General features: G+C 45.0%; 1 protein-coding gene across 19 annotated transcripts in view; it reads right to left on the reverse strand.

Annotated features, from left to right (window-relative positions):
• Window positions 1-26,230, reverse strand: part of USP54 (ubiquitin specific peptidase 54) — a 251,006-nt gene that overhangs the window by 50,352 nt on the left and 174,424 nt on the right. For 6 of the 19 annotated variants that reach the window (XM_037905165.2, XM_037905160.2, XM_043550392.1 and 3 more), the window contains 7 exons: window positions 20,276-20,422; window positions 18,295-18,444; window positions 16,067-16,235; window positions 12,161-12,331; window positions 10,352-10,426; window positions 7,964-8,095; window positions 7,364-7,735 (listed from right to left, as the gene is read on the reverse strand). In XM_037905165.2, coding sequence (XP_037761093.1) covers window positions 7,364-7,735; window positions 7,964-8,095; window positions 10,352-10,426; window positions 12,161-12,331; window positions 16,067-16,235; window positions 18,295-18,444; window positions 20,276-20,422 — 1,216 coding nt within the window. Of the gene's footprint in view, window positions 1-7,363; window positions 7,736-7,963; window positions 8,096-10,351; window positions 10,427-12,160; window positions 12,332-13,668; window positions 13,857-16,066; window positions 16,236-16,952; window positions 17,204-17,726; window positions 17,782-18,294; window positions 18,445-19,983; window positions 20,107-20,275; window positions 20,423-26,230 lie in introns of those variants that run through there. The other 13 variants (XM_043550398.1, XM_043550405.1, XM_043550395.1 and 10 more) reach the window with 6 other exon arrangements.

Consider the following 26,230-nt stretch of genomic DNA (forward strand, 5'->3'; position numbering starts at 1 on the left):
CATGAGCAACACATCTTGAAGAACAACAGTTACGCAAGGTAGGTAACCATTTTTCCTTTTCGAGTGCTTGCTCATGTTGATTCCATTGTAGGTGACTCACAAACAGTACCAATGGAGGCGGGCTCGGAGTTCATGGTCTTGCAGCTTGCAGCACTGCTCTGCCAAAGCCAGTGTCATCCCGAGCTTGCTGTGTAAATGCATAATGAGATGTGGACGGATGACCGAGTTTCTTGGATTGTCACCTGTTCCAGGAAGGCTGCTGATTATGCCTGCACCCTAGTCGAGTGAGCCGTCAAGATCGCCGGTGGGGGCACCTTTGTCAATTCATAACCGTAGCGGACGCAGGCTGTGATCCACGACGATACTCTCTGAGCAGACACTGGGCAACCTTTCATCCTGTCTGCGACAGCAGCGAACCACTGCGTTGATTTATGGAACAGCTTCGTTCTATCTGTGTAGAAGGCCAGCACCCGTCTGACATCTAGGATATGCAGCCTGCGTTTGTCATCTGCCGCATGAGGCTTGGGACAGAAGACCGGTAAGTAAACATCTTGACCAGTATGAAACTGGGAAACAACGTTGGGCAGAAAAGCCGGGTGTGGCGCAACTGGACCTTGTCCTTGTAGAAGACCGTATATGGCAGCTCAGAGGCAAGCGCCCTGATCTCGGACACCCTGTGGGCTGGTTATAGCAACCAAGAAAGAAACCTTCCAGGAGAGAAGCAGGAGGGAGCAGGAAGCCCAGGGTTTGAAGGGAGGACCCAAGAGTCTTTACAGCAAAAGATTCAGGTCCCAAGAGGTAACCGGGTCCCAGACATGTGAGTAGAGGTGCACCCGACCTTTCAAGAGCCGCACTGTCATAGGATGGGCAAAGACTGTCCTGCCTTGAAACAGAGGGTTAAACATCGAAATAGCCGCGAGGTGAACCTTGACCAAAGAGAGCGACAGGCCCTGAAGCTTAAGGTGCAGCAGATAGTCTAGGATGTCCTGCAGCGGGGCCTCTTCTGCCCCAATGTGTCGATCTGAGGCCCAACACGTGAACCGCATCCAAGTAGTAGCCTGGTAGAAGGTTTTCTGCTGCCCAGCAGGACCTGTTGGACAAAAGCGGAGCATGCCCATTCATCCAGTCTTAGCCACGCAGTAGCCTAGCTGTCAAGTGCAGAGCCGACAGTTCAGATGACACAGAACATGATCCTGGAACAACAAGTCTGCCCGAAGAGGCAGCTGCAGCAGGGTGGCTGCCAAAAGACTCAGCAGCATGCCGAACCAGTGTTGGTGAGGCCATGCTGGGGCTATGAGGATGACGCTCGCTCTGTCTTGCTTCACCTTTAGCAGGACCTTGTGAATCAATGGTACTGGCAGAAAGCTGTACATTAGCATTCCCGACCATGGAATCAAGAAAGCATCTGACAGGGAGCCTTTTCCCAGCCCTGCAGAGAACAGAACACGTGGCACTTTCTGTTCTGCCTGGATGAGAACAGGTCCACCTGGGGAGTCCCCCACCTGTGGAAGATCAGGCTGACCACCTCTGGATGGAGTGACCATTTGTGGCGAGATGAGAAGGTCCTGCTGAGGCAATCTGCCAAGACATTCTTGGTTCCAGGCAAGTGGGCGGCTACCAGATGAATGGCATGCTGCACACAAAAGTCCCAGAAGATAAGCGCCTCCTGACACAGGGCCGAAGACCTGGCACTGCTTTGCCTCTTGATGTAATACATCGTGGCAGTATTGTCTATGAGGACCTGCACCACCTTGCCTTTTAGGTAGAGTAAGAAAGCCTGACAGACCAGGTGAACAGCTCTGAGCTCCCTTACATTGATATGAAGGGCTAGGTCATGTTGAAACCAATGGTCCTGGTTGCTGAGCTCACCCAATTGGGCTCCCCAGCCCAGATCCGATGCGTCTGAAAACAGGGTAAGTGACGAGGAACCCCTTGCAGCACTGACTTGGGATCCAGCCACCAGTCCAGGGACGAAAGGATGTCATTCAGCACCTTAATCACTCGGTTCAGGATGTGCCTGCTGGAGACTTAGACAGAGGCCCGCCATGCTTGCAGAAGCTGTAGATGAAGTCTAGCATGGCTGACCACGTACATGCATGTGGCCATGTGGCCCATCAGTTGCAGGCAGGTGTGGGCCCGTGGTGAGCGAGTGGCTCATCATGTGGGAGATCAGGTCTGACATGGCCCGAAAACGCGCTTCTGGAAGGAAGACCTTGGCCGGCGTGGAGTCGAGAACCACTCCAATAAACTCTATGTGTTGAACTGGTGTTAACATGGACTTTTCTGGGTTTATCAACAGGCCGAGGTCACGGCAGGTGAAACGCACCAGCTCGAGGCTCCTCTGCACCTGCCCCGGAGACCTGATCTTGAGTAGCCAGTCCTCGAAATATAGGAAAATCTGGGCCCCTTGACATCTCAGGTAAGCCGCCGCTGGCACCACACACTTCGTGAACACCCTGGGCGCCGAGGACAGGCCAAAGAGTAGCGCTGTGAACTGGAAATGGCACCTGGCCACTATAAAACACAGGAAACACCTGTGACCCAGGAATATGGAGACACGAAAGTAAGTGTCCTTTAAGTTGAGAGCGGCGTACCAGTCTCCTCAATCCAGGGAGGGGATGATGGAGGCCAGGGATACCATGCGGAACTTCAACTTCTTGAGGTGACGCAGGTCCAGGATGGGTCTTAGGCCGCCCTTTTGCCTTCAGGATTAGGAAGTAGTGGGAGTAGAATGTTCTTACTTCCATGTCCTGAGGAACCTCCTCCACAGCCCCCAGGCAGAAGAGCTTTTCGACTTCCTGACTGAGGAGTTGCTTGTGAGAGGGTCCCTGAAGAGGGATGGGGAAGAGCATGGGTGGGAGGGAGGGGGAGCTGTACATTGCAGGGTATAGCCCCAAGATATTATATCCAGGATCCAGTGGTCTGAGGTTACCTATAACAAGCCAAATGGTAGGGGCAGAGATGGTCAAGGAAGAGACGGGGAGGATCCAGGTAGCTGACTGAGGCATCGCGCGAGTGCACCCTCAAAATTAGCACTTTTGGCCCCCTATATGTTTGGCAGGCCCAGGTTATGCAAGTGAACAGGAGGAAAAAGGGCGCTGATGGCTAAAACTAGTGTCCCTTCTTCTTGCAGACCCCTGATGGGGCTGCCGGGATCTTGGCAGTGGAGGTGGCCGGAATGGCTTATGAGCAGACAGCGGCATGCGCATGCCCAACAAGCAAAGAGTGGCTCTGTGTCCTTCAACCCATGCAGCCTGGTATCCGTCTGTTCGGAGAAGAGACCAACCCTGTGGAAAGGAAGGTCCTGAATCGAGGTCTGCATCTCCTGGGAGAGGCCAGCTGTTTGGAGCCAGGAGCTGCGCCGCATAACCACTGCCAACATGCCTACCCGATCCGCTGAGTCCGCCGTATCCCATGCCATTTGCAGGGAGCATCTGGCCACCACGGTGCCCTCCAGCACCAAGGTGCCAAACTCCTGGACCAAACCCTGCAAGAGGGATTCTTGGAACTTTCTGAGACCATCCCAGAGATTAAAGTTATATCTGCCCAACAGGGCTGGATGATTTGCCACCCAAAATTGTAAGCTGGCAATTGAATAAATTTTTCTCCCAAAGAGACAAGCACAGTCATACCGCCTCTTTGTTCTTGTGAGTCGAGGCGGTATGACTGTGCTTGTCCTTCTCATTGGCTGCAGACACAACCAACAAGCCCGGGGGTGGGTGGGTATAAATGTATTCAAACCCTCTGGCTGGAACAAAGTACTTTTTTTCGGCCTTTCTGGAGGTGGGAGGAATGGAAAAGGGGGTTTGTCATAGGGCCTTGGCGATCTTAAGAACCTCTTCATGCATGGGTAGGGTGATGCTGGTGGGCGTAGAGGCTGAGAGGACATTGAAGAGAGTGTTCTCTTGCTCCGCCATTTCCTGCACCTCCAGCCCTAAATTCTCGGCTACACACTGAAGTAGTGCCGATGTTCCTTGAAATCATCTGGCAGGCTAGCTCTTGAAGGTCCTGTGACTGCCTTGTGCAGGGCTGATGAGGAAGACTGGACCACTGGGAGAGGTCCCAGGGGTTTCAACTACTGCTGGAGAGGGAGGCTTAGGGGTGGGCAAAGGCTCTTCCACTGTGACCTCCGAATGGCCCTCTGGCACTGAGCCTGGTGCCATCGGTGCTGCCGACCAGAGTTCCGACGTGGCGAACAAAGAGCACTGCAAAGGAGGGATCGTTTTGACTGGTACATTCCACGCGCTCTAATAAGGCCACTGCGCTGGCCACTGGCCGTGCTGCCACTGCGGTGCCGCAGATGACGGTGTGGGTTCCAGTGCCCAATCCCGCCAGTGGGGCCTGGGCAATGGGCTAAACTTGCCCTCCGTGCAGGAGGAATCACCTTCCTGCGACCAGGGGAGGGCCGTCAATGCCTGGGTTTATTTACTGGTCATGGCTACCGGCGACCAATGACCAGACGAGGGAGACTGGTGTTAGTACCAGGGAGATCGGTACCGGTGACAGGGAGACCGGTGCCAAGACGAGGAACGCTCCCAGTGTGCCAACGATCGAGACTGACATTGAGAAGACAACTGATGGGAGGATGACTGGTGCCAGGAATAGTATGGGAACTATCGACCCCATACAGGTGAGTGACACTGAGGGAAACTGGATGCTAGTCTGAGTGACCAATGGCAAGTCTCAGAGCCTCGAGTCTCGGATCCTCGGTGCGGCGAACAGGAACGTTGCCTCCTCTCCGGTGACCAGCAGTGTTCCCCTGCCCCTTGAAGGGTCTTGGTGGCTGGCTTGCCTTCTTGGGGAGCCTTAGCAGAGTCCTGTGGCACCAGAGTCATCATCGGAGCAGGTGGAGACCTGTGCTTTCTCTGCGCCTGGGAGGATGACAGGGCCGGCAACGGCATGGGTCCCATACCGCTCCCAGGAGTTGGTGACGGACCTTTGAGGGGACTGGGGGGCTCCAACTGGGGAGGCATGAGGATGTGGCTCTGGAGTAGCCTGGCTGCTAGGCCTGGGTCCCTTGGCCCTTTTTGCCTGGAGCCGGGGAGCTGCACTTTTTTGTTTTCCTTTTCGGCACCAGCAATGACGCTCGGCGCTGGGAGCAAACAGGTGTTGGCGGTGCACTGTGCATGGAGGCCGAGGCGCTCGGTGCGACCTGTCATGACGGCTCAGAATCCAGGCGAAGGGCAGACTGCATCAGGAGGGCCCTGAGACGAATATCCTGCTCCTTTTGGGCTCAAGGCCAAAAGTTCTTACAGATCTGGTACCGATCCTTAATGTGTGACTCCCCCAAGCACTTAAGACAGCTGCTATGGGGGTCACTAACAGGCATACGCCCTGTTGCAATCTGAGCAGGGCTTAAACCCAGGAGACTGGGGCATGCCCCGCCTGGGGCAAAGTCCCCACTGGGACCCTAACTAACTACACTTAACAACAACTTAACTAACACTATTCACAAACTATTTACAAAAGGCCTAAGGTATGAAGTTTGTCGAAGAAAAAAAACACTAGCACTTGCTAAGCGAAGGAAGGTGTGCTGACTAACCACCACTGGTGTTAAGAAGGAACTGAGAGGGTGTAGGGCCGGAAGCGCCTGATATACCACCGCATGAGTGCCGCACTCCAAAGAGCGCCACAGCCAGCCCTATGGATACCACTAAGGCAAAAGTCTCTGACGACAGCACACGTGGGTGAGCACACACCTAGAATGGAATTGACATGAGTAATCACTCAAAGAGGAACTACGAACTATCTGAGGTAAGAGAGGACCCTGCTGATTGCTCAGACACAAGTTAAACGTGGCAGAAAAGGAACTGGGGAACTGTTGGCTTGCACTGCTATGTAACCGCTTGGAGTGGCGCGTGCGTGGCCCAACCGGGTACTGCTACCACAAATCTCTGATTACAAGCACAGGGCATCAAGACACCTTAAGTGGAGCACCCACAGGGACACTCCTCAAAGAATCTCTCCTTCTCCATAACTCTCTGCATTTGTGCACATAACTGTTTTGTGTACTAGTACCCACTTGTGCATTAGATAGTAAGATCTTTGGAGCAAGGATTTTGTTTTGATTCTCCATTCTCTGCTGCTCTAGCTCCTTGTGGTACTGTGCATTACATTATATGAAATCTATTTTAGAATTTTGGCATTCAGATTTTGATTACATTTTTTACTATAACTCATTATGCTTCTTTTCCTAATCCTTCATATTTTAGTGTTATCCTCTTTCTGATTTTAATGTGCATGCCTACTTGCCTTTGGTTGGTTCCCCTCATGCCCCTTTTCCATCCTTTCCATGAGTAATGTTCTCTCCCTCCTTCCTCAAGTTTTCTCCTTCCTCATTCCCATGATTGCTTCATCCCTTCCAATCCTCTAACTTCTAGATTCTCCCCAGCAATTTCCTCCATTTCTCTCTCCTCTCATCCCCCTCAGGTTTCCCCAACAATACCTTGGTCCTCCATCAACACAACCCGAACATTCCCAACACGCATTCTCTCCCCCACTCATCTCCCAACCATGAATTGGAACTCAGCAGCTCCAGCCATTTATGGGCCCCGGGGAACAGCACCAGAAGGTGTCTGATCTGCAGTACCTTTGTAGGGTTCAGGGGATTTCTCTCCCCTAACTGGATGGTGAACACGACAATAAAGCTGCATGGATCTCTGTTGCATTCTCAGAGCAGGGGAAGGACCTGTGGATGTCAGGGGCTCTTGTTTCCAAACAGAGACTTCCCTACCCAAAGCAGTGCAGAGCTGGGCTTTGGCCTCCATCTACAGGTGCAGATTGAGGCAGGTCCAGGTAAACTATGGTTTGGGTGCTAAGGCTCATGACAGGCACTCAGAATAGGGAATGGTAGCTAGCAAGGGGAACTCTTTCATTCTCTAGTCCGAGACATCATGCTGCATATGCTGTGATTAGCAAGAGGAGGACAGAGGGCGCAGAATATATACACCGGTCAGAGGGAGCAGGGCAGCGCTGGGGCACACGTTTGAGACCAATGCATGAGAACATCCCGCAATGCAAATTCTTTGTTGCCCAGCAGCCTAGTCCAGGCTCTGTTTCAGCAGTATACACAACAGTGCTTCTTGTCTTTGCTTCCACAGGAATGGAATTTAACAGAATACCAGACTGGAGAACAAAAATACATTGCACAGTGCATACATATACACAAACTTCATATGCACTCCTCACCATCACCAAAGCAACTAGTGTGAAAAAGATGGGAGTGTGCTCAAGAGTGTGACAAAGTTTGGAACTGCCACTACATAGTTTCCATACAGCAGTTGAGGGTTATGATTAATTCTGCACCTAACTGTATTCTTCCAGTTACAACCCAACAACATATATCTCTTCCCCACGCCCTCACCTGCATCTTCAGAGAAGGAGCTGAGCTGTGTGTAGCCACAATGGTTCCTCTTGTCTTTACTGAAGATGCTGTCTATGTTCAGTGATTCCCTTTTGGGTCTCCAGGTTGGACGGTACTTGCTAGATGAACTGGATTTGGATTCACTGCTGGTACTCTCCATTTCCCAGTCGCGAGAATGCACAGGCAAGTTCCTGGGGCGTCGTATCTTTGACTGACCTGCAACACTCCCTCCACAAGGAGAGCCTTGGTTGCTCTGGGCTGGTCGGTTGTGGATTATATTGCTGACTGTCTCTTTAAACTCTCTAAGTCTGCTGGTGCTGCTGGACGGCTTAGGGGCAGTTCTGGGGGCTTGTTTCTCCTTCAATGTTTCCCCTGCAGTATACAAAGGAGAAGGCAGGAGGAATAAAAATAACTTCATTTTAAATTGGTGGCACTATTCACAGCATCTTTCTGAAGCCATACAAAGGAAAATTAGCAAAGGCAAGATACACCAAAAACACAGACAGGGAGACACACAGCAAGGGAGGTGCACATACACACAAAGAATTACAAAAATACGTACAGAGAGAGTGATGAAGAAATTAAAACAATGCCTCTTGCCTTCACTATGGTATCCTGATGACTGTATCTCATCCCCTTTTCGCCGAGACCGGCTAGAACTCCTCTTGCGGTCAGTCAGTGAGCTCTTTTTGGAAATATGCCTCTGATTACATTCACTGTCAGTCAAGTGTCCTGAAAGAATAAGAGAACACAGTTTAGATGGCAAGAGTCTTTGGATTGGTTGTTCAACAATCTAAGAATAGTAGGCCCTTCTCACTCTTCCTGAACTGCACAGACACTCCAATGCTAACTGGCAGCTTCTAGTAAGCAAAGTCATTTGCTTTAAATAATTTGGATCTAAAAGTTTATAAAAATAGTCACAAAAGAGCCACAAAGCAACTCCAGGGACTGTGTTAAATGAGATAGATCATCCACAGAGATTGGAAGCAGTTGGTTGTGCCTTGCCTCATAATGCTCCAGGGACACCATTATCTCGCAATACCAACACTCCAGCAGCTCTCGTACTCTTAAACACACACAGCTCTTAAACAAACATGGCTAGTTTGATTTTATTCTCCACACAAATTCTCTTTTGCTCACTACACACAAATCTTTTCTTTGCATCAACTGAGTTAGAAAATATTTGTTCACAATTTAGCACAGATTTTCCCTGTAAGGGTTTGCCCTTTGGTAAGAGTGCCTTATCCTCAGACCAATTTACTACCAAGCTGATGACCACAATAATTTTTTAAATTAAGTTAGAAATCCCTTGAAGTGAGATTACCAATAATGGTTACAAGTGTGTAAGCACTCAGCTTTGTGGTTCCTACAAGTCTAAGACCCCAAATCTGCAAACACATGCATGTGTGTGACTTTACTCACATGAGCAGTCCCATTCCAAATCAGGACTGCTCCCAAGCAGAGGGGCAGGACAAAGATGGAGTTTGGGAAGGAGATCCAGCCTTTCCACCATCAACTTCAATCTGGCATAGGTGTAGTGAATGAAAATTCCAATTCCCTGACAACTGTTCAATGGCCTTTGTGGGAGGAGCTGATGGTCCCAATCCAATTCCTCTCCAGAGAACCCATGTCGCAGATCTTGCCATTACAATTAGCTTTTTGAATTCATCTTTTAAAATAAATAATATCAAAATTCAAAAAACATATTAAAGCAAAAGGAGAATTTGCTTTTTAGGTAGAGGTGCTACATCAACAAATAAAGATGTGACAGTGTGCATGCAAGGGCAACCCACTCAAACAGAGGCTGAGAGTGAAACATCCTGTGTTTCAATTTGTCTGTGAAGCCAAGGAAGAGAGTGATTTTGTAATTGGTACTCTTCAGAAAGAGGCAATATATATGGAAGTGGGGAAAATAAGGAAAGAACAAGAGAGGCATCTGGAGGGAAGACTGGGGGGAGTGGTAGGTAAATTAGGTGCCTGAGCAGGAAAGATGTCATGAAGTGGGTTTGGGAGAACTCACTCTTTCACAACATGAGCTTTGGATGACAGCAGGCACATAATGGTATTCTGTCAGTCTGTAAAGACTGAAGATATCTTGTAGCAGTTACCATGGTGATAAAAGAAGGCCATATTGCATTCAGAGTGCACAATTTCTTTAGCTAGCTTTAAAAAAAATTTCTTCCATTCTGATAGCAATGGTAGGTTAGGGCATTTCCAGTGTTGTCACAGCAGCTATTTAAAGAGTACCACTGCTGCTAGAGTTGGGTCTCTTAGACATGGCAAGAATATTTAATATTATCAAGTCCTAAAATGCACAATTAGCACAATTAGTGGATTGGGAGGTTGACAGCTTTAACAATACTCTCCTATATTTCCATCCATACTTTGGACAAGATCACAGTATGGACAGTATGTGCCACAGTCTCAGCAGAGGCGCCAAGTACTAAATGAGCATGGAGCCTGAATTACCTTGTCGCCCTAACCATGGTCCTTCTAGACCAGCGACAAAGTCCACTAGTGAGGCAGCATGGAGAAAGTTTGCAGTATCTGCACGCACGCTGTACCTGGGCTGTGAATTTCAATCTCCAGAGCTGTCAATCTAGCACCTTTCATTAATTTTGCTGAAGTCACTAAATTAACAAAACAGGATTTCTCCTAAGCAAAACAACATTTCTCAACGAACATATGCAAAATCTGCCCCTTGAAGTGTATTTTTACATACTAGATGCCTCACATTCAAGCAATCATATGGATTAATAGGCAGTCATGTCCATGAAAATTATCTTTATAGCCACAAAGGCTGGGAGCATGGGGTTAGAGAAGGGAATGAAACCAAATCACTTGAGACAGATCCCAATGTGATCTTAGGAGTTTGAGTAGAGGAGTTAGAATTCACGCATTATTTAGCTCGGCAGCATTGGCTGCCAGAAGTGGCAGAGGGCTAGCTCAACCACTCAGTGAGCCCCACCCATACCCATCCTGACGTACCCAGATGTTTGAGGGCACATGGCCCCAATTGTCTTCCGTCCCAGGAGGGCGATGTGGGATGGGGTCCACAGAATTCTGGGGTGGAGAAGTGGGGGAAGTGGCCATTAATGAAGAATCCAGCTTTCTCCCAGACTGATTCAATAGCAGTCGCAGTTGACAGGAGCGATGGGATGGCTCCTTTACAGCCCCAGGAGTCAGCATTTGATGGCTGAGCTGTTGCGTGAGGCTGGGAGATTAACTTTTTTGGGGGAAGACTTGAGTAGGGAGGGAGGGAGGACGGAGAAGACAAAGGGGGATGACCAAGTAGGGATTAGCTAATAGTCAGGGACTGAATATAGCTGAAGACTAGATCAGGAAAGAGGAGGCAGGTTTGAATTAGGCAGTAAGTGAGGGGTAAGAGCTGGAGGAAAAACATGGGATAAAGTTAGCATGAGAAGAAATAAAAGGAGAAAGTCACTACACAAATCATGAAATCAATAATATAAACGTTGAATTTTATCTGTTCGTGTATTTTCATTCCCTCTCCCACCCCTCACCTCTTCTGTCTCCTTCGACTGTAACTGTTGCAGGGCAGGAGCCTCTCTAATTATGTCTGTGTCATTCTGGGATATAAATAATATCCCAGCATCTTAGGATAACTAGGCTTTTTGTTGCTCTGAAGATCAATATAAGTTCTGGTTTTTCATCATTATCAAATTTTGCCCTACATTTCCCCTTCTATCTGTTTCTCTCTCATCTAGGACTACTGTGGCAGCCTTAGCTGCCAAACATTTAACCTGGAAATACAAAATATATCAACCATCCAGAGCCAAAGGCTTGGAGTGCCAGTTACTGAATGCATAGTAAGGAATCAAAGAGCACCGAAGAACCCCTGTTTGAAATCTACTCTTCCACAAAGTCCAGTTCTTCATTGTGAGAATACCTTCCCCCAGTCTGGTCTGAACTGTAAGTAAAGATTTGAACCACAGATGGATACATGTATGCTGTTACAAACAGGAGGGCAAGAACTTGCTGAGTGAAATAGCACCAAAATGTGCTGCTTGGAGAAATTTTGGTGCAATAAGGAACTGTTCATTTAACAGGTATGCCCTCTTTGAGAAACCTATTGGGTTTGGTGCACGCAAAATTAGTTCCATTTATAGATATACTATTAACAGGTCACCCTTTGGGTATATGGAAAGTTCCGCTCTTTTAACTAGTGTAGTCCTTTATTAGAAATTAATGTCAAAGCTCTGTGCTGCATTCAGGAACAGACTGGCCAGGTCACAGGCTGGATGCTTAGTGACAAGCACAGGCCACAGCTGACAGGGTAGCTCTACACCTTGAGACCTCCACCCTATCTATTAGATTCTCCCACCAGACCCCTCACCCAGCTTCCTCCGTAGAACAGATTCTCCTCCAACTCCAGATCCCCATCAACTTGCCCTCACAGTACAGGCAGACAGCTATCCTCTGACCTCTGTCCTCCCACAGTGCAGATGGATACTCATCCTCACTGCTGTCCGCTTTAAGCAGAAACTCCCTGATGACCACATACAGGTCCCAGTAGCGTGGGCTCCCTTCCCATATAGCCTCAGCTACTTGAATGCAGGGACTTGCACATGCCACCACTGACAACATTTTGAAATAGTGCTTTGTACAGCTGCACCATGCTATAGATTGAGGGCCATAATTCACCAGATGCCAGCACTTCAAAGAGCACCCCATGCCAATATGCCCTGGGCTGTATTTAAACAGATATTGTTTAACTGAGCTCTACTGTAATCTCCAGATTCACAATGGCTACATGAGCACAAAGGTGTCTGCTACCTGTGTCCCTGCTGCTTTGCGAAGCTGTGTCATTCTCCACATTGTAGATGACTGTCCCCTGCGAGTCAGAAGAAAAGTGACTGACCACAGACTCATGGTGTAAGTGTTTATAGGGATAGCTGTCTGTAGAGGAGTCTGTCCTGGTGTCACTCGAGATGGAAGGCTCCCTCCCTAATGAAAGAAGTAATGGCAAATGTCAGCCTCTATTTGGGATATACAGATCAGGAGAGATTATGACAGAAAACAGAAACAGAATGGAGGAAACTAAACAGAAGCAAAGAAACAGGTTTAGGAACAAAGAGATATGCAGAATCACCTACACAATATTCACAGATTCAAAGATGGTGGAATTGACTGGGTGAAGACTCATGTCATCTAGTCTAACCCCTTTTCATCTACGGGAGAGGTCAAAAATATACTTTCCATAAATATGACTATGATGAAAACTTTACCAATCTCCACATGAACTGTCAACAAATTAGTTAATTTCAAGATGATTTTGTTCTTTATTAACTAAAAAGCCTATTAGCATAATTGAACTGTGGAACTAATTGCCACAGGACTGCACTGAGGCCAAAAACTAAGTAAGATTCTAAGAGAATTGAAGATTTATATGGATAACAAGAATATCCAGAATTATAATAGTTAATGCTAAGAACTTTCTAAAAGAGATATTAAATTTCATGCTTCAGGGTTTAAACCAATCTAACTATTAGGGAATAGGACACATCTGCCTAATGCAAGGTATCTTGCACCTTTCCTCTTAAGCACTGGGTGCTGGCTGCTGTTGGAGACAGGTTCCTGCACTAGATGGACCACAAGTTTGATCGAGTATGGCATTTCTCGTGTCACTAAGCCCTTTAAAATATAAAGACAGATTACTCTTTCTGTCCTTTTCTCTCAGCCTGCAGGAAAAATACTTTGGATAGTTTACAGGGTGTTGTGTATGTACAACATACCCACCCACACATGCATGCGCACATTAAAATTAAAGAAAAGAAAAACTGAACACATGAGCTCTCTATTTAGTTTTGTAAGCATGTAGCTCCATGGTCATTTTGATTTCTTCTGGGAGCAAATCCAATAATCTATGTAAAATTTCTGTGAAAGTTATCTTGTGGACCCTCAAGCCTCCCCCTACTGGTTAAAAGTGTCATTATTCCTCTGCAATGTGGTGGGAGATCATGGTCATGAAAGGAAAGGAAATCTTGGTTAGCTAGAGACCAATCCCATGGAATGCTTTGAGTATCAGGGCATGGAGCTTGAAAAGGACTCTGTATTAAACAGAGAGCAAAGTATCACAGGGAGGCATTCATAGTGAGCTTTCTGACTATGCACAGAGAGATCTGTAACATTTTGTACCACCTCAAGCTTTCTCCAAAGAGCCTGGCTTCAATCCTAGATATGATGAAATACAATGATTAGCCTGAAGGATAGGGTGCAATCTTATTGCCAGTCACAGATGGGCAGATTGATTTAATCAGAGGGAAGAAAAAACTCATTTTTAACTGATGTTGTAGAGGAGACAAGTTCTTTGAAGCATTCCTCTCTTTCTCCTAGCACCATATCAGCTTGTCTGGGTTCAGCTTTAGCCAGTGCGCTTCGTGCTTATTTCAGCTAGGCATTGATAAAGCTGGGAGATATACTGTTGATGTTTGACATAAAGGAGTTGCAGAGCTCGATGTCGTCCAAATTCTGCTGGCACCTCAACCCGTATTGTCTCACCAGCCCTCTCAACAGCTTCATATAGATATTGAATAACGTGAGGGAGAGGACCAAGCCTTGTGGGACTCAGCAGTGAGGATTCTGGAAATGGAAGAACAGGTTGCTCGTAATGACTTTCTGCGTTTAGTTTGAAAGAAAACACCTGAACCATTTTAGGATGTTTCTATTCAGCTCTGAAGCTTCTTGGAAACAAGTCAGGATACAATAAGATCAGATGCTGAAGAGAGATCCAATAGAATGAGTATGGATGTACTTCCCTTGGAGGTCAACCAGAACGACAAGAACAGTCTTTGTAGCATGTCCCGGCCTGAACTTGCCAGAGATACTAGCACCTAACAGGTGGCATTGGAGACTCTTTTTTGCAAGGTGCTCAATTAGCTTGCTTAGAAATTGGAGACAACACACTAAGGGCTCGTCCACACTGGCACTTTATAGCACTGCAACTTTCTCACTCAGGGGTGTGAAAAAACACACCCCGAGCGCTGCAAGTTTCAGCGCTGTAAAGTGCTAGTGTAGACAGTGCACCAGTGCTGGTACCTATTCCCCTTGTAGAGGTGGTTTTTTTATAGCACTGGGAGAGCTCTCTCCCACCGCTGATGGCACGACTACACAGCCACGTTAAAGCACTACTGCTTTACTAATGTTGCTAGTGAAAACATGCCCTAAGTGGCTGTGTACAAAATCTATTGTTGAGTGATGCTTTCATTAGTACTGATTAGAATGTTGCTCATTTTAGGGTGCGTGGTAGATTCCCCTCATTATATGATGTAATGACAATCTGTTAGTAGAGGCCCCAGATGCTCTCTACATCTTCAGCAGGATGCACATGGACAGTTACACTGCAACGGGCTACTGCAGGGTAGATTCACACCCAGCTTGCCGTGGTCTAATTGTTGTGTAGACAGGCGCTAATCATGTGAATGGGTTGAATTCCTGGGAGGAAGGTGACATTTTTCTGGTCCTGCTCTCAGACTGCTGTTCTTGGCAACCTATGAAGCCCTCCCAAATGCAGGTTAGCTTCTCTGTAAATATCCAAGAACAGAATCAGCCTTCCTTGCAATACTACCACAGTGTAAGCTCATGTACAGTTTATATCCACCACCACAATCTCTCTTCTTGATTGCTTTTAAAATGTGCCTCTCAAAATGTCTATACTCCCTCTTCTTTACAGGAAGCGTCATCTCACTTCAGTCTGTTCAGTGTCCTAATTTATCCACATAATTAACAAATTAGCCTTCTCTTTGTGATCATTATTTCAAACACTGAGCAGACTCAGAACTCATCTCTGAAGGCATCTTACTTGACCACATCCTTCCAATCCAATGGAACACCACTGACAGTGCTGTGTTTTCTCTCCCTAATCCATTAGTGTATCATATCAGTACCATATTGCTGGATAATAAAGGATATTTAAGAGACAGTATTGTGTTGGATGCCTCATTTAAACCCCAAGAGATTCATGTTGGCAGTCACTCTCTTTATGCATTCTGTATGTTGTGTCAAAAGCATAGATCACCTTCTCTTATGTTTTGTGCATCTCTGCTCCTGTTTCTTTCCTGTTAAAAACTCAGGATAACTTTATGAATTCAATCACTAGATAAATCTGATACTGTGTCCATATTCTTGTGTCAGTATTTTCTCCTAGATATACTTAGAAAAGACAAATTTCCAGACATATTTAAAATGATAGAAACCTTGAATGTTTTATGATTAGGTAGGTTTTTTGTAATCATTTGGATAGAAGACTGTCTTTATACATTTAAAAAGTAAAATTACAGGCTCATCCTCTAGTTTGGTAATAGCATATTGTCTCTTGAAATTCTGGCTGTAACAATCTGGGAATGCTCCAAAGACAGTGAATTCTGCCCTGGATGGAGTAAAAGAGGATGGCTCATTGCATTATTTAACGGAAACCTTCCCCAGCTGACATTTGGTCTTAAAGAGAAGCCCTGAAAGCAAGTCCTTCAGGCAGGAGAATGTACTTGTAATTTATGAAGCTGTAGTTTGGAAGGGAAGGTTTAAGAGTTAAAATACTGAGGATCCTTCTCAGGACTCCAGGTCAGCTTTGATCAGTGACAGAGACCTGGCTAGCAAAACAGCACCCAAAACGAAGAAAAATTTTTCTAACAGTTCGCCTGCAATGGAGATGGGCATAAAGCGTGTACAGTTCAGATTGTTTACCTGAGTCCTCGCTATCATAGCAAGTCCTGCTATACTGCTGTAAATCCACCTGAGAGGGCAAGTCTTGAATCGACACTGGAGTTCCTCTCGGATCTGCATAAAGCAGCAGCAAAGGCTGATAATGACCCTTGATGCACTTGGTCACAACATCTTTCCATTTTGGACCAATCTGAGTTAAAAAAACAACAAGAACAAGAACACGCCTTAGCTTTTCTTTTTATTTTTCTCAGGCAAACCAGGAGACTGGTTCTTAACCTCTTCATATGCTGCACTGTACAATCAAGTAACACTCCCTGCACACCTTCCCGCCCTCCCCAAAGATTCTTGATGCCCAAAGTGACAAGGGACAAGTGATAAGTGATCACAATAAAGCTGCACTAATTCTACCCAGAATCCCACTCTACTTTCACATGCTGAAGCATTTCATCCTTGTTACAAACTCTGAAATGTTACTGAAAGTAAAGATGTTAATTAAAATTGACATTTCCGTGCCTTCTTCTGACAGCCACCATACTGCTGTCATAATTTGTGATACCAGTTGGACGGGAGCCCAGTTTCAGCAGAGACCGGAAACAGTTTATGCCTTGTTTTGATAACCAAGATATTTACTGTTTTATAGTTAAACAAAATTAATGTTTGCTAGAATATAGGCTTAAATGAATATTCTTTCCCATTCAGAGTTTAGTCATGCTAAGAAAAACTTTTTACCACATGAAATTTCCCAGCACTTCACTGACCAAAATCAGGGCACATTTTTAACGTTATAGCTTTGGTACCAATGATTATCAATTAATCTATCATTATTTACAAGATGCATTAAATAAAAAAAATAAAACACGCAAACCAGAGATTTCCAGCACTGGGATTAATTAAGATCACAGCTAACATTCGGTGGAGACTCATCCAGCATGCAAGAGGTTAAACACTTTGCTGTATAATCATTTCTTCTTCTGAAAGGTCAGCATGACTGTATTTTCTGTTTTGGTGAGCTGGACTTTAATTCTTGCAGCCAGTATTCATTTGAAAACACTTCTCTGTGTTTTAGTACAGGTTTCCAGAGATGCACAGAACATCTACTCCAACAGGTCTGCTCCTTACACAGATATTCTGTTGCAGCACCGTATTATCCTTAGCAAGGTTTTACTGCAGAGGAACATGACCAAGAACAAGTGGAAGGCTTATAGCTCTCCCTTAGAGACTGTGCTTGGTGAGATTATGGAAGAAAGCTCTCCTTTGTTACTTTTGTGCCTTTGTGACAAGGGGAAATAGAAGGGGAGGGGCATGAGATGAAGCCCAATGAAATAATGAGATGTAGTAATCATGTGCCAAGATCCCAGTGCTGATGGCTTTGGTGCCAAGCATTTCATCCTAGGTGCAGAAAGAAAAAAGGCACTGGTAAGAAAGGGAAGAATGCGCCGCAGGAAACAACTACTAGAGGGGAGTGGCATCCAGATATTTCAACTGTGAACCTTAGGAGAAGGGACTCAGTGGCAACACCATTTGTCGGGGGGGCTGGGGGGCGGTGAGAAATACATCCAACGGCATAGGTGAATTGTAGGATTCCAACCAACAGCATAAAGGCAAGACTGGCAGGCAATTAAACAGAACCAAAGAGAAGGCCTCTGGGCCTTCTGGTACCACTGAACAGTTGTCAGTTTACCTGGTACTGGTTGCCATGCAGGTCTCTGCTGTACAGAAGTCCACAGCTGTTTCAACTTTTGCCATCAGCAGTGCAGGCACCAAGAAATCAAAGAAAGGTCAATGGGAATTAAAAAAAACAGTCTGAGGTGACACCATGAAGATCAGAAATAATGTAGATAAGGGGACCCTCCCATCATATAACTAGAAGGCATCTTTGAACGGAGAAGAAATAGGATCCTAAACACTCATTTTTCTCTTCTTCCCTTTCCCCTTCCATGTCCCTCAGACTCTTCACCCTCTCTCCTCTCTTAGGCCTTATTTTTATTTCTTTACGATTCTCCCATTTTAAATGGGTTATCCTCTGTTGCAAAATCATGTCTTCTGGAGAAAGCATCTCCTCCATCGGACTTACAGAAAGCATTAGTTCATTCAGAGAAATCTTTAGGAGTAGTGGAGTTAAGTAGGACCTCAGGTGTGAGAACACACACACAGTTTCTGGAAATCTTTGGAAAGCAGTATGGATCTACACCCTCACCAATACTCAAACAGTTCTTAGCATTTACAAAAATAATCTCCTATTTCCTTACCTCTTTGACATGGGCATCATCAAAGTACATCCACTTGCGGATCTTCGTTTGGAAGAAGAAGGTGGAGTAATGTTTTCCGTAGTAACAGATCATTCCCACCAAATACAGCTCTGACTGTTTTGCTCTGTCATCAGTTACTCTGAAAAAGAGCTTCAAGGGGTGAGGAAAAGGAGAGAAGAAAAAATTATATAATAAAATTCTGTGCATTAAAATACTGTGTTTCATTTGAAGAGCTAAAAATGCTTTACAGAGCTGCAGTAAGTGTTATATGCCATTTTTTCAGATGGAGAAACTAAGGCACAGAATGGTTAAGTGATTGGTCCACGGTCATACAAGTCATTGGCAGAGGTGGAAACGAATCCACGTTTCCTGACAGCCCACAACTGCCTTGTAAAGAAGGCATTTATATCCATGATGTAATTCCCTGCTAGACTTTAAAGTGTATTTCTGTTCTGAAAATTAATAAAAATGGCACTCTCTTTCTCAACAAGAAGCCTACTCCCTGTATGTTTTCTGTTACATCTTGTGGCTTTACTGAGTGACTTTTAAAAAGCTACTCTTTACCTCTCTCTCTGCACTGCACAGCCAACACCGTTCTGGTATGGAAGAAGGAGCTGAAGTCTGTTCTGGCTCTAGCAAGGACAAACTGAAGTCAGTGGCCTTGCAGAGGTGTAACTGAGGGCAGTAGTAGGCCTCCAGAGTCTATCAGTGGTGGAGGTGTTGGCTTTCAGATCCCAAGCTGATTTGTGTTGACTTTTAAAATTGACCAGCTTTCATTTAGAAATCACTGACACACAAAAAAGCTCTTTTGGAGTCACTTTTCTATGCATTACTACTTTACATTTTAAGGGCCAAATTCTGTTCTCAAGTGATGCATCTGCAACTTAGTGCAGATTCATGCCCAATAGTTCAATTAGTTTCTCAGTGTTAAGTGAGTAACTAGTGATAATTCCTATTATGTGGCACACCAACAGTTTAGACCCCAAATTTAAGTTATTTTAAAAGTGCTAAAGTCTCAGAGGAACTGACCTCCAGAATCTAATTACAATATAATATAACCATATTCAGTCACTGAGAAAGTTAAGATACTACATGAGCCAGTATCTCCCAGTCTCTTGTGTTATCTCTAAAATAAGATAGCTGTGACCAAATCCTTGGATGGGGTTACTTAGGAACAAGTTTTTAAAAAAACACAACACACTTTGGCTCCATTACAAACACAGACAGGAATAACTATTGTTCAAATGCAAAAAAACCACAAATATTGGTAGGGAAACAGACAGCTATTTTCAAAAGCAATTGACGCAAATGAAAATCAGAAAATCCCCCTGAAAATGGGAAACATTTGGATTCAGATCTAAAATTGGCACTTTGGGGCCACTTCCAATTTTCAAGCACCTAAAGTGACATTAAGAATATAAAATTATTAGAATTAACATTTTAAAATATGCAATTGATTAATAACTAAGAATATACAGTTAAAAATTCTGTACAAGTGTGCTTGTCGGTGTTCTTTTAAATCTGTTTCCAACAGTTGGAACTATTCACTAGGGCCAGGGAAGTAAAATGATTAGGTAAATGAGACACCACCTATCAGAGTAGTGGGACCATTTCCTTCCTCTTCTCTATTCCCCTCAGTACTGCAGCAGATCTTGTTCAAAGAGCAGAGCACTCACAAAGGGGAGTTACCTAAACTATGGGAGTAAGGAAGAGCAAGGACACAAATAGTTGATCCGATGCCAACAGTTTTTCACAGGCTTGGTGGAGCATTCACAGAGGGCCCGATCCTTGGGTTGAGCCAAGCTCCTCTCAATGCAGGATTGGGATGGTCAGAGGCAAAGGTGGCTGCATGCCATGTTTATGCTCCCATGATCCCAGAATCAGAGGTGAACCTGCATCCTGAATGCATAGAAGTGAACAGCACAGACATATTTTGGGAAAAGGGGATTTTGAAAGATTGTCAAATGTGCAGTAGACTCACATCTCCAAGTTTGAGGCAGGTGCCCAGGCTGTGAATGACATCCTCAGCTAGATCAGAGTGGTCTGAATCCCACACCAGCCCAATGGTGATGATCTGGGGAGAGTTCATGAGCACACGACGTATACGGATCTTTTCCCCACAGTTACTCTGAAACAAAACAAAAATCCGCACAGACATTTTTTATAACTATAGAACTGAATGGAATAAACAACTTTGCAGTTTACTGTATTACCACTGCAGGGTCTTGCCTCTTGCTTCAATATAGAAGGTGGCTGGAGTGCAGCAGATTCTACATGCTCAACATATGAAGATGGGGGAGAGAAGAGCAAACTATGTAAGGACTTATGCCAAATTCTGCCTGGTATTCACATGTGACTACAGTCAATTCTTCCTCAGATGAAGGATAATGCTTAGAAGATATAATTGCCCCAAGGGAGGCATGCAAAATAGGGAGAATGGGTGAAACTGGAGGGTGCTCAAGACTCCAGTGGAAATTGGAAGGATGGCTCACTTTTTTACCACACATTATTGGTATCATTCTCTATTTTCTTTTCATCTGCACCTGTGGTTAAAAAGTATGTTTCGCACTGTTGAATCGTGACAAAGATTTTAGCAGAAATACCATCTACCTGACTGCACTCCATGCTCTCAGTTTATACAAATCCAGATCAAACTGGATTAATTAAGGTTAGACACATATCAGAAAATATTCAGCAAGTACTTGGAATCATCCATAATGCTAGATCAAAAAGGATTCATTTCTTTTCTTATCACTTGATGCAGAGAAAGCCTTTTATGGAACAGAGGGGAACTTTCTGTTTCAAGTCCTGTCCAATATTGACATTAACTCTCCCAGCTCCTTTTAGGCTCAGGTTAAGAACAGTTATCCATTTAAGCAACTGAGGGCCAATGTGGTTAAATTTACCGTGTTTGAATTACATAGAGGGACTAGGCAGGGATCTCCATTGTTATTTTTATTTTTTGCACAGATCATGAAACCTTTTGCACAGGAGATACAGGAACAATGAACCTACATATCACAGGAACAAAACTTGCAGGAACACATCAGAAAATATCTTTATATGCAGATATAAAATTTTTGTATAAACAAAATTACAGTATTTCCCTAAAATTAGTTTCTATATAAATGTATGACTTGGGAAAGCATCTGGATTTAAAGTAAATTATGCCAAATCTGAAAACCTAGCTACAAATTTGCCAGATTCTAAAAAGTCAATCCTCTACAAAGCATTTGGATATGAATGGGCAACAAATTCTATAAATACCTGGGAATTTAAATCTCAAACAACCCAGAAGAGCTCTACAGTTTAAATGTTAAACTACTACTTTAGCATGTGAAAAAAGATCTGGGATGCTGACAGATGTATGCAATGTCTTGGTTAGGAAGAACTGCCACAGTCAAAATTAATATTTTGCCAAAAAGAAAAGGAGTACTTGTGGCACCTTAGAGACTAACCAATTTATTTGAGCATAAGCTTTCGTGAGCTACAGCTCACTTCATCGGATGCATACTGTGGAAAATGCGAATACAGACTAACACGGCTGTTACTCTGAAACCTGTTATTTTGCCAAAGATATCTTTCTGGTTTCAAAATCTTTCTGTGATCATCCATAACACCCTAGCAGGAAAACAGACGATGTTATCAGAATGTACACGGATTAAATAAAGAGCAAGTGTGAGTGCAGATACTTTGTACGGTCCTATTAATCAGCGGTTCTCAAACTTTTTTTTTCTGTGGACCACTTGAAAATTGCTGAGGGTCTTGGAGGACCACTTAATGATCTTTCCAAATGTTGTTTGTACCATTAGCTAACTATTGTAAAGCGTTTTGGATAAAAGTGTGATATAAAAAAACCTTAATAATTAACTTTTTTTGTTCTACAAATAAAAGCATACAACTCATATTTTCATATCAGTAGTTTTACCTTTCTAATGTGATGGATGTGCCCGTTCTCCCCTGTTGCAGCAGCCCCCAAACTGGGGCTGGGAAGGATGGGGGTCTCTCCCTCTCTCCCACATCGCAGCAGCCCCCGAGCTGGGGCTGGGAAGGAGGGCCATCTCTCTCTGGCAGCTGCAGCCCTGGATCTGGGGAAAGTCACCTCTTTCTCTGGCTGCCGCAGCCCTGCACGTCCCAAATTCCCCCAGTCTCACCCCACTACTCCCTCCCACCTACACCCTATTCCTGCCAAGGCCACCAGATCACCTTACATGTGCATCTTCTCCACGGTCCAGGCACCTAATTAGTGGAGCCATATCTGCATCCTTCATTTGCTCATGTGCGGCCGCACAGGCGTACACCTTAGAGGGAACTATCCAAGGACCACCTGAATGGAGCTCACGGACCACTGGTGGTCCATGGACCACAGTTTCAGAACCTCTGGACTAGATGTGCCACATATTCAAGGCAGCAGTGGACTGGGGGGCACTCTAACCTAAACAAACACTGGTGCGACCTAAGAACTCTTAGTGCCAACTTAGCGGGGCTCCAGAAATCTTCTGGTTCTGGTATGTATATTCTGGTTCACCAAAGACCGTAATGTGAGATTTCAAATGAAAGCCAGTGACACACTGATCATCAATATCACTGTGAAATGTATGTACCTGTACCATGCAAGGAGTTATATATCTGTACCAGAAAATTATGTTCTTAAGCATGTAAAGTTAAAAGCAAGTCACAAAGGATCTTGATAGGATCTAAGATAACCTCATTCATTGGCAGCACTAGTCTAACTGAGGCCTCAGATGTTATAATGTCCACCAGCGAGAGGGATTTTTCCCGGACCCCCTCTGGGTGGATATCAAGTGCCACAGTCAGCTTCCTCAACAGCTGCTGATGAGTCTTAAAATCATCCAGAGATGGAGAAACAGGCTCCGACACAACTGTGTCAGCTTCTGTTCCTCTTGTAGCTGCTTGCAAGAGGGATCCTGCTCAGTGCCGGGCTCACTACAAACGCTACAATGCTTGTGGCAACGATGCTTCCAACGCTCAGAAGATGGAGCCAGCTGACATAGCTGCAGAGCTGTTATTGACTGGGGAGGGACCCCACAGGTTCCAGAAGGGCCACTGGTATGGCACTGGACCCAGCTACGCTTAAACCAAGGATCCCTCCTGAAACTGGGACAGAAACCAGGGTCCCTGCTGGAACTGGGACAGAAACCAGGGCAGACAGGTGGCATATCCCTCCTGAAGGGACCAGCTGTATTGGGACACATAGGAACCTACTTCAAAGCCTGATGATGACGAAGCTTCTCCTTGAGACCAAGGCAGTGCCATACCAGTCGATATCAGAGAAGGCAGCTCAGATTCTAATGGAACCAGGGATATCTTCTGTGGCTTTCCTCTAGACAGAGCTGGCCTCACTGGTGCCCTGATGGCTGCATCCAGTGGAGCTGGTCGGTGTGGAGATGAAGGCACAGGAGGCAGTACCCTGGGCACTAGTGCTGGGCAAGCCTCCTGAACAACTGGTGACATCGGCACCAAGAGGTTCCAACAGCTCTCTCACAGCTTCAAAGGACTCAGAAGTAGACAGTACCAGGAAGATAGTATGCGGTACCAAGACATGAGGAGATGCCAATGAAGGAGCTTTGGGAGTCAGTCTTTAAAGGCCCCACTGGGCTCTGGAGTCAACAAACTCCCATTTAGAGATATGCACGGTGGAGTGCTTCCTCTTTGAACGCCCTCTCGACTCCTTAGCAGAGTTCATCTTCTTTGATTCCCTCAACAACCCCAGTACTGAGTCCAATTTCTGATGCCTCTTCTTCGGTACAAGACACGCCGATCTGCCTCTCGATTCCAGAAGAGCTGGAGGTGCGTTGACAGACTCTGAGGTGTTCAGTACCCAGATCAATGAAGAGGGCTCAGGTGTAGGCCATAGCGCCAATTCCATGAGCACATATTTCAATCTGGCTGCCCCGTCTTTTTTCAAACAGGGCTTAAAGCCCTTACAAATACCATATTTATTGCTCACATGAGCCTCCCCCAAGCACTTAGGCAGCTAGGGTGAGGGTCACTATTTGGCATAGCCTTGCTGCAAGAGTGGCAGAGCTTGCAACCCGGAAAGCACAGCATACCTCTGGTATTGAGACTGGTACCCAAACTGGGTGCTGGAATCCACCAAAACAACAAAAACAAAAGAAACTCTTTAATATTTGCCAACTAACTATACTGACTATACATGGTATTATATACAGTTACTAAGAAAGACTTCAACTAGCAAGGATACAGAGATCCAACAGCCATCACAGGTGGTAGGAAGGAACAAAGGGGAGTATGGGGCAGCTCACACCTTTAAGTCTGCACGATGTATGTGAGACAGCAGAGGGTGCTGAAGCAGCCCTGATGGGTACTGCTAAGGGTAAAAAGAAAAGGAGTACTTGTGGCACCTTAGAGACTAACCAATTTATTTGAGCATAAGCTTTCGTGAGCTACAGCTCACTTCATCCGATGCATACTGTGGAAAGTATAGAAGATCTTTTTATACACACAAAGCATGAAAAAATGGGTGTTTACCACTACAAAAGGTTTTCTCTCCCCCCACCCCACTCTCCTGTTGGTAATACCTTATCTAAAGTGATCACTCTCTTTACAATGTGTATGATAATCAAGGTGGGCCATTTCCAGCACAAATCCAGGGTTTAACAAGAACGTCTGGGGTGGGGGAGTAGGAAAAAACAAGGGGAAATAGGTTACCCGGCTGTTACTTTGAAACCTGCTAAGGGTAAAAGTTTTCCAATTGTGCAGTGGAGTGCACAGACACCTGCAGTAGAATGGACATATGCAATCACTCAACAAGAAAATTCATTTAAGATACTGTTCCAATAATTCCTCACACCAGACAGTTTAAAAAATAGAGAGAGATTGAATAGGGACAAATATTGGAGAAATTGTGAAAGAGGAGATTTTATGCACATATTGTGGCTATGTCCAGTCATTAGGGAGTACTGGGATGCAATCTGTAACCAAATATCACAATGTGTTGGATATTTATTATCAAATGGCCCTTTGGTAATCCTCCTTGGGCTTCCTAGTAGCAATGGGCATACAAAAGGAAATAGAGAATTAATCTCTCATCTGCTAGTAGCTGCTCAGCTACTGATAGCTTCTCTATGTAAAAAGAAAAATAGTCTAACCATAGAGGAACGGTTTAAAAAAAAAATACGGGAGGTTGTTACGGAAAAAATAATGCATCAACTATGTACCCAGCAAAACAGAGGACAAATAGATACTTAGATATTTGGTTACCTTTTATTCAGTACTCAGAAAAGTATATTCACCTGCAAAAAAAATAGCACACCTGTCCATTTTTTTAAAATATTAACATTTGATAGAGATACCTGGTGTGTTGTGTATGTGTAATCAGAGATTTCACTCAATCTAATAAAATCCATGCTCACTCTGTAATATGGTAACACCCTGTTAAACAGAGATTTGATGACTATTTTCCTGTATAAATGTTCTCTTTAAACATAAGCTCACTGTTGTAATCATTACCATTTTGTTTCTGATACTTATGTGGCAAGGATTTGTAAACCTGTTAATACTTCCTAAATAAATAAATAAATAAATAGTAAAATATTTTTTTGTGAAAGTACACGTATACATACAAGCACACACACACACACAAAAGGGCTGCGATCAGGAGCATTTTCAACATCCTGGAAAAAAGTTTCCCATCCAAAATAAGAGAACTGCAATTCCAACAAGTGATACAAAATTAAAAAGCTTTCTATTTAGCCTTGCCAGAGTCAATGTATCACCTTCACCACCCTCAATGTCAGGTCACTTTAGGCTGCTTTGCACAGATTCTCAGGACAAAAAACCCTTTTCATAAAAGGCTTCTCATTGCCAAGAGGCCTGTTTCACCACTGAATCTAATCACTCCTGACACTTTATCCAGGGAATGAAGGATAAAGTGGGGATGGGGGGAGGGATA

Source organism: Chelonia mydas, chromosome 7 (genome assembly GCF_015237465.2).
Source record: "Chelonia mydas isolate rCheMyd1 chromosome 7, rCheMyd1.pri.v2, whole genome shotgun sequence".
NCBI classification, from domain to species: Eukaryota; Metazoa; Chordata; order Testudines; family Cheloniidae; genus Chelonia; species Chelonia mydas.